Source organism: Symsagittifera roscoffensis, chromosome 2 (assembly GCF_963678635.1).
Source record: "Symsagittifera roscoffensis chromosome 2, txSymRosc1.1, whole genome shotgun sequence".
Classification (NCBI taxonomy): domain Eukaryota; kingdom Metazoa; phylum Xenacoelomorpha; order Acoela; family Convolutidae; genus Symsagittifera; species Symsagittifera roscoffensis.
The window spans coordinates 76,142,575-76,151,405 of NC_087063.1; the positions used below are offsets into that span (position 1 = coordinate 76,142,575).

The 8,831-nt window shown below is 33.3% G+C and overlaps 1 protein-coding gene across 4 annotated transcripts in view; it reads left to right on the forward strand.

Moving 5' to 3' along the window:
- The first annotated feature begins 436 nt into the window (after positions 1-436).
- The window catches only part of LOC134839223 (somatostatin receptor type 5-like), a 38,103-nt gene continuing 29,708 nt past the window's right edge, over positions 437-8,831 (forward strand). Inside the window, exons 1-2 of one of the 4 annotated variants that reach the window (XM_063854701.1) lie at positions 437-599; positions 6,486-8,348. In XM_063854701.1, the coding sequence (XP_063710771.1) occupies positions 8,129-8,348 (220 nt within the window). In that variant the 5' untranslated portion in view covers positions 437-599; positions 6,486-8,128. Of the gene's footprint in view, positions 600-6,366; positions 8,349-8,831 lie in introns of those variants that run through there. The other 3 variants (XM_063854703.1, XM_063854704.1, XM_063854702.1) reach the window with 3 other exon arrangements.

Here is an 8,831-nt window from a genome sequence, read left to right on the forward strand (position 1 = left end):
GAAAATAGCTCAACAATCAGCTGGACCTCCGTTTATGATAATCAACTGTCAATCATCTGCAACGTAGAACTTTGCTGGATCAAATTAAGTTGATAGCATAACTAGCTAAGGCAGCTCCTAAACCCCCTTCCCTCCCCCACCACCTGTTTAAATCAACAAATCAAGACAATTCCCTGAATATTCGCGCAGCGCTGTAACTTATTTGAACTAGTATTGATAAATTTAACGACAAATTTCATTCATTCAAATTTTCATTCATTTTAAATTTATTCAAAAAAAGTAAACGACAATTTTATTCGCGACTCATTTGCAGTTATTAGACCTAATCAGAGCAGTAATCTGTCAAACTCAAACTGTAGATTTAGGGGATTGCTTCTCTAGGTTCTCTCTCTTTCTCTCTCTCTCTCTCTCTCTCTTTTAAACGAAATGTTCCCTTGGTCAGTGAGTTCAGTGCGGCGACCGAGATTCATTACTATCTACCATCCCGAAGGGGTTAAGTTGGTGGCTTTTCTGTACTGTATTGTGTTACTTGCTCCACTTTTCTGTACTGATCTTAGGGCTGTCTCGTCTACTCGATACGATCGCAAGCGTTTCTAATGGTAATTATTTTCAGAAACTGTAAACTCATATGCAGAAGGATCTAAGTGACCAGAATATAATCTAATAACCTAATCGAAAGAAAAGGTCCGCGATTTATCAGCACAAATGCCTAACTGCAATTTAACTTTTCGTTAACACTAACCAACTATTAGCACTCTTGCTATCCTCGGTAGCTCAATCAACCAACTCTCGCTCTTTAGAAATCGCTAACATAAAGTACTCACACTCACTTTGGAGAGTATCTCTCCTCAAAAGTGTCGAACTGTTCTCAAACTCACTGAAACCTACCGTTCGCTCTTACAGCACAATCCCCCGTAAGCTTTTCGGTATGTTTGTCTGTTTGAGTTTTAGTTATAGTTACAGTTATGATCGTTCCTACTTGTCCTGAATCTTAGTTTGTTACCTCTTGCGGAAGGTTCTAACTGAATTTGCCACTGATGACACTAGTCCTAAGTTCCAAGTTCATTTTAGGTTCAATTAAGTTGTGAAAATATCACATCCAATTTCACTTTTAAACCAGGCTACGTTTAATTAACCAGTCTGTCAAGGTTTTTGTTCATTTATCATGCATACGTTTTAACTCCCCGGGCTAGGAATATATTTTTTTAATGGGTGGCTAACTCATTTCATTCCAAACACCTAAAATTTGGATCTATATTCGAATCAATTCCCGACCCTCTAGCTATTAGGGAGCGTAATTTTTTATTAAGGGTCAAATTGCCGTCCAGGGAGATACAAAATATGTCGTACATTCATGTTACATACGAGACCTACTTCTTATGCTATATCCCTACTACTGCCAATTTCCACTAGGACTACCAGTCTGATTGAATTTCCCATTAATAGCTCACTTGCAAACTAAGCTGATACCATTATTTTCCAAGTCCTTTGATTAGTTTCAAAACTTCAATATTACAATGTAAAGGCTACATTCTTTTCAGCTTCTGCTTCAGTTCCCAAGAAATAAGTTCACTCCCAAATATAATTTGGGTGACCGATTCTTATTTCCAAAGGGTTGCGGCTGAGGAATACTCCAATTTCTGGTGTTAATCCCGAGTTTTTCTTTGCGATTTTGTTTTAAACGAGGGGGTTTCATTCACAGGTTTTGTTTTTTCGGGGTTGCTGTCTAGTGTTCATTGCCGCTATAAAATCATTATGCCCTCGCTCATTGTTTTGCGTATATTGCTTATTTCTTTTCTAAAGGGTGTTTGTCTAAATGTTGTTTTTCCCATGTGCTAATAGTAATGTCCCGTCAACCCACTGGATTTGGCTCAAGTTAGAACACATGATAATTCCTGCCGCTACCTATGATAGATTTGGCTCCCTGCGTTCTTCGGGGCCGAGTAACGTTTTCAGTAAGGCCGGGTGGGGACTATTTGCTTAGGGCATAACACCCGAAGTAGGGGTTTAGGGTGTCTGGGGATCCAGAGCTAAGCTTCCCTCAACTAGGTATGCGACATACTAAACTTTAGTGTCATTCGAACCCTGTTGTCGAAATCTAAAAGAGCTATTTGCACTTCAGGGAACAGTTATCAGATACCCCAGAGGGGTCCGAAGGGTCTAGACTTTTGCATGCCTAAGTCAAATGATCTTTAGTATCCGTCCTACGAGTCTAATAAAGTTAGCTTCCCTAATTTCTTTTGGGGTGGGGGGTTTGCCAATCGTATTTCACTTGGGTTTCCTGACATAGGAAGGAATGGTTTTCTTAAGATTCGAAATGTATTTGAGATCGGTCTTTTGTTTGCCTTTCCACTTATCAGAATGACATGACAATACCCAGCTAAGTACTCTTCATTACCCTACACAGGACTACATGCGTTTTCAGGGTAAAACTCTCAATCGAATTCTGAGTTCAGCAAAAAAGGTTAGGATCACCGATCCTACACAGTTTTTTTAAAGTTTTCTCATTTGGGCTTCCGTACTTAGTATTCAAATTTTTGTATAATTGTTATCTGGAAACATACTCATAACGTTTTTCCATCTATTGCGTGCAGCCAGTTGTTTTTAGTAGAAAGAAGCTCGCAAATTATGTTGAAACCTTGAAAAATCTTGAAAATAAATTTGCCCATTTTCTTCGCAAATCGTCAAAAATATTTCTAAACAACCTTCGCTATTTTTTTTTCTTCAAGTTTCTTGGAAGATCCTACAAGATCCCACATTTAAAATTAATCAATCCTGCAAGAATCTTACAAGATCCCACGAGATTCCTACTAGATTGATACGTGTTGGCTGGGTTATTTTGTAAGAATCCTGCAAGAATAATTAGTTGTGGCTGGGGTATTTTGTAAGGTCTTGCAAGAATCTTACAAGATTCTTGCTAGAGAATGCAGTTTTCTCCCATAATTTTGCAAGAACCTTACAAGATCTTACAAGATTGGCAATTTGTTTTCAGCTAGGGTTGTTTCAACTTGTTTTGTTCATTATATAGATAAGAACCTTTGAACTTTTTGGAAAATATATAAGAAAACATTTCTCATAAAATAACTTCTAGAGACCATTTTAAGTTAAGTTTTAAAAAACTGAGAAAGGAAACACAAAGTTTTAAAAACGGTAAAATAACCACACCTGCCGAAAAATAGGATCAAGAAAAACTGCTAAAAAAAATATTGTGAGAGCCATTTTTTAAAACTAGTATTGATTGGAAAAGACCAATGGACCAGTTTATGACTGGCAATTATTGAATGCATCATTTTATGATTTTCAAACTGATAACAACGTTGTTCCGAAAAAAAAAGTCAAACACTGGAAATTTTTGAAGGTAAATCGTCGTGAATTAGGGCAAACCAAAACGTCAAGATGTGTAAAACCATACCGGAAGGCCGATTTTGATATCAAATATTTGTAAAAGGGTTGGCTTTTTACACTAATTTCTTTTTTAACTCATTAAAAATATATATTTTCATGCTAATTTTGCCTTGGCAGAATTGCAAACAAGCTAATGTTTATACCGAGTATTTAAATTTATAATCGGTTTTCTCATATGAATACAAACCCCGGGCATTCCGGTATGTGTTAATTGATGGCGATATATTTTCCTGAATTCGCAGTTTCAAACAATAGTTTTTCGACGCAACCCTGTTAAGCAAATGGGCAACAATGAATTGGTCCATTCAACTAACAAATGCTTCTAAAATGTTATGTACAACCACCCGGATTCACTTTCGTACAAAAACTTAAAATTCTAATTATAAAAACTCTAAAAAGTAAAATGCAAAAAAAAATACATGAAATAGTTTACGGTTCATTTCGCAAAAATTAATGTTCTGATTAGTTAGAATTTTGTAGGCAATCAATTAAAATGAAAATATGTTCAGATTGTTGACAGAGTGTAAAGTGTTTAAAAGACCTCCCAAACAGGCAGTTGAAAAACAAACCTTATGCATTATGTCTTCAGCTCTTTGTGATTTGCCATTTGCTCAACAAAGCAGATAAAACTCAATCATAGTTGACTAAACTGACAGATCAAAATCTCTAATAACTTGCAATCCAAAACATAGAGAGAAAAATAACTTTCTTCAGATCAAACTTAAAATTCTAATTATAAAAACTCTAAATAGTAAAATGCATAAAAATGAAATAGTTTTTGGTTCATTTCGTCAATTTAAAGTTCTGATTAGTTAGAACTTTACAGGTACCTTAAAACTTTGTAAATCAAATCTGGACGGATTGATATCGTTCCACTTAATCTGAGCGAGAAAAAATTGATAGCAAAATTCAGCTCTGAATGTTTTTTCTGTAAAAGCATGGCGTTTTAAAATACGCTTGCATGGACAATTTGATATAAATAAAGCGTTTGATTTGTCCAGTTTTTTGATGTCCAGGGCTTAAAAAGCAAGAAAAAAGTGGTCTCGGAGACCAAATTGTTTTGAACCCCTTCAGTACCCCGAAACAATTGAATCTGTTTTTTGTTCCGAATTTCGAAGAAATGATGGAATACTTGTGCTCGATTTAATTTTTTTTTCTTCAAACAAAATTCAAAATTTGAAGTTTTGAACTGAAATTAAACTGCAAGATAATAAAATTTTGGGCTTAAGCTTTAAAAACATTTCACCTGTCATCAATCATCAATTTTTGCAAAAGTTTTGCGGTTTGAAACCATCATTTTTCATCAAACGTATATTCCTTTTCAAATATCAATATACTTTTTATATTTTCATGAAAAACTCTAAATAATCTTTTTCAATTTATTACAATACGAGGCCAAACTGTGCACTGGATAGGAGCACAATTTTGTGTCTGTATGTTCCTGGATTCCAGAGACAAGTCTTAAAATATGTTCCAAAATGTAAGTGGATTCCAGAAACAAATTTTCAGTGGATTCCGCAAACATATACCTGTAATGTATCAACTTAATTTTTTTTTTCAAATGTCATTAACTTTTCATTTTTGGAATTTAAAGGGCAGTCGGGACAATCAAGGCTTTGATTTGATATGAGTTTTGTTTTGTATTTCCTGGAACTAAATCCATTCAAAGTATATTACGAAACTAATAAGGTGTTCGACGAAAACGGAGTTTCTTCAAAGTTTTCCTTTTTTCACAACTTGGAGCTTGGAACAAAAAACAGCATGGAAAAGTTGCTGTTTTAATTTTATAGAGATTTGGTTGATATATTTATTTGTAGGATCACATAGCAAGTTGTCATTTGAATTTGCTCAGATTTGCAGTACTGTTCAAGAATTTTTCTCACAATCCGAATAAAAGTGTTAAAAAATTAACAGCAAAGCTCCGTAACTGATCCACATTTGATAAATAACTATTCAAAAAAATGGTTTTAAATTGTCGTAGTACATTTTTATTCAAAATTCAGGTTTAGTGTTGATGTCTAAACAAAACAGAAGCCTTGTGGAAATCTAATTTTAGAATTACTAGGCAGATTGTGTTGAAACTGAAAACATTTTCAAAATTGATTTATATTAAGATTTAAATAAATTATCATAGTTTGCATAGCAATCACAGCTTATATTCTTACAAGCAACCGTAGTTATTGCGACTGTTAAAAATTTTTGAAACAGATTGAAAGTTGATTCTTTCTTTCATTTTTCTACCACATAATTTTAGAAAATTTTTTCATCTTTTTTTTTTCATTTATTTGTTGAAGAAAATCGTAGTATTTTCTGCCTAAATTGCTAAATTTCGACGTGTTTGTACAGTTCTATAGAAACACTACGCAGAAGAAAAAACGGTACTTTGGAGATTTAAAAAAATCTTGTTCTGTTTCCTACGAATGTTTGCTTTTTCCTAAAATTGATGATTTTTTATCCTGATATTCTATAAATGTAATTTTATCCAAACAAATTAGTAAATCAATTTTCAAAAACTATTACTTTGATGAAAGAAAACTGACGTTTTCGGTTTGCGGTTTGACACTGAATGTGGGGAGAAACTTTGTCTTTGGATGTTTTTCGTTTGTTTTTCCCATTTTTGGCACTTTAGCTTGCAAAACCAGGTAGCAAAAAATTGGTTTCAGAATACGATAATTGATATAAAACAATGAAGACTTTTAGGTTGTTAAACGAAAAAATTCAAAACGTTTGCTCAGTGCTGAGAAAAATCGGTTGTAAGTTTTTGATTTTTAATATAATTTTGAGAAACTAACGTTTTAGGGATGAAACATATTTATAAGCCTGAGAATTTTTTTAACCCAGGAAAACATCTTTTCGCGGTTTAAATTAGCGCTGTTTTGCTATAAAAAACTCAAAAAAAACATCAAAAAAATTCATTAAAAAAACTTCTATTTTCGAATTTGTTTTTCGCTTCTGTTACTTTTAAAATTCATTTTTGCAAAAAATTGTAATCAAGTTTTATTTTGTCTTAAGGAATGTTGTTTTTGTTTTAAGCAGCTCCAAACAGCTTCAAATTTTCAGCTTCATAGTTTTTTTTCTAGTTCAGAATCTCAATGTTTACTCTGAGAAAGATTCAATGTAAAAGACGAAATCTGGATACAAGAGAACACTTGAGAGATAAATCTGATAGAGAGCAACAAAGTTCTTTGGGTTATAATTCCGTCCAAGTATTTAAACAAAGGCGTTGAAGGGTTTTTTCCAAACCCGCATTCCATATTCTTACCTTTCGATTAACTTGAGAATTCACACATATATCGATCTTTTTATCTCTTTTTTACCTCAGTGACGTAAGAATACTTTGGAACCTTGTTTTTCAATTTGAACTGCCTAAAGAATCGGATTTTTTTCTCAGCTAAAAGTTTTAATATGCAATAATTATTTTAAATGAAAAAGTTAAAACAAGAATAAGAAGCCGATCCATTTGAAATGCACAAACAGCACTAAAATTTTCCATTAAAGGCCTCCTTTTTAATTATTATAAGACATAAGACTAATTTTCGTCTGTTTGATTTTCGGTCTAACACCAATTTATAATTTATGCCATTTCAATTTTCATATGTACGTGATTTCCAACTGTTTTGAATCTCTAACGGTCGGAATATGCTTCAAAGAGCGTGAATAATTGATCGTTTGTACTGTCACACAATGTTTGATCAATGTCAAAATTAGGACTCCGTTTTTTGATCTCATCAAAAATTGATCGGAGGTTTTTTGACAAGACGAGCTAATTTTGTTGAAAATTTGAACAAAATCCAACACAACTGTATCAATTAGTTCAAAGGTGCGCTGGCGACTTCAAAACAACCGCTCGAGTTGTATAAACCAGCGAGTTTGCATTTTTAGCAGACAACCGAATCAGGAATTGTTTTTTATTTAGAAAAATCAATTCCAAACAATTCCGAACAAAAGCGATCATACTCATGAAGACGTGAACTAGAAAGTATTTGATGACATTTCCTGAAAAATGAACTGAATCGTCAAACTACATTTAATTCAAATTACATATTTATCAGGCATTGATTTTTTTATTTAAAAATATTTTTAAATTTTCCAAGTTTCTTTTTTAATAAAGACGGTAATCTCATAATGGTAATGTCAACATATGCAAAATGAAAAACAAAAAAGGGTTAAAAATTTGAGTATTTATTCCACAAATGCTGTTATGAGGTGAAAATGTGTTACAAGAAAAAAATATTTGGTACTTTCTGATTTGTCAATTCTTTTAACAAAGCATTTTAAAACTCAATTCAGAATAGAACGCTAAATGACCAAAAAGCAGACCGATTTATTTTTACTATTCGTCTTCTGATTGAAGACTGGTATATATCATCCATCAATTGTCAAAAATATGCTGTCCAATTACAAAAAAAAGTTACTGAGACAATCCTGCAAGTTAATATCGCCGCCATCACTTTGGGATTCTTACTTCTTTACATAGCCAATCTATATTTATCCCGAAACAAAAAGAAAAATAGGAATTTTCATTTCGATTATGAGGGAAAAAAATTTATGACAGTTTCTTTTTAAATTTCATTGCGTGATTAGCATTATATGTTTCCAATTTTATTTCGGTAATATTCATAAAAACTGGGAAACTTTCGTTATAAAGTCCATCAAGTTTCATTTTTATAACTTGGCTTAAAGCACATTGATACCTTTCAATCAGTTCTTCAATGCTTTCCTGATGACAGTTCAAAAGTTCGTTGACCTTTTGTTGACCTCGATTTCCCTGTCCCTAAACTTATCCATAATGGGACTGGTGTCCACGACTTCCCACGAGAACTGGCGCCGAATGGACGTCTATGTGTTGTGTCTGTCAGTCGTGGACTTTTTCTACACCTTCGGAATTCCGATCAGAACTTATGTCACTATGAACGACAACAACTGGATGTTCGGAGAAATCTGTGAGTTGAATTTCCTATTGAAAAAAAAATTGAACTGACTTCTAGATTCTCTTTAGTTCAATTGGATCCCTCTAACTTTCACCCCCTTTGGTACCTAGTAACGAATTGCCACCGCTAATATGAAATAATTCAACGGTTTAGTATATGCTCATTGTGTAATTAGTAATGAATATCCCCCTCCTCTTTTGCAAAAGGGGGATAGTTGCAAGGGGATAAATCCGTTCCATTTAGTAAAAAAAGAGGAAGTTTCAAACAAGTCTTCCAAACAACTCCTCTTTTAAAACCCATTTCTGCTTACGGAACTTTGAGTTACGTTTACTTTTTCAATTAACTCTTTCACGATTTGAAGAGAAACGTTTTAAGAAAAACAAACTTTGCAGTTGAATTGATTTAGCCAAAATAAGACTTATTTTAAAACGTCTCAATTTCAATATAGGTGATTTATGGTATCAAAATTAGGTCTGTTTTATAGAGATGGAGCAG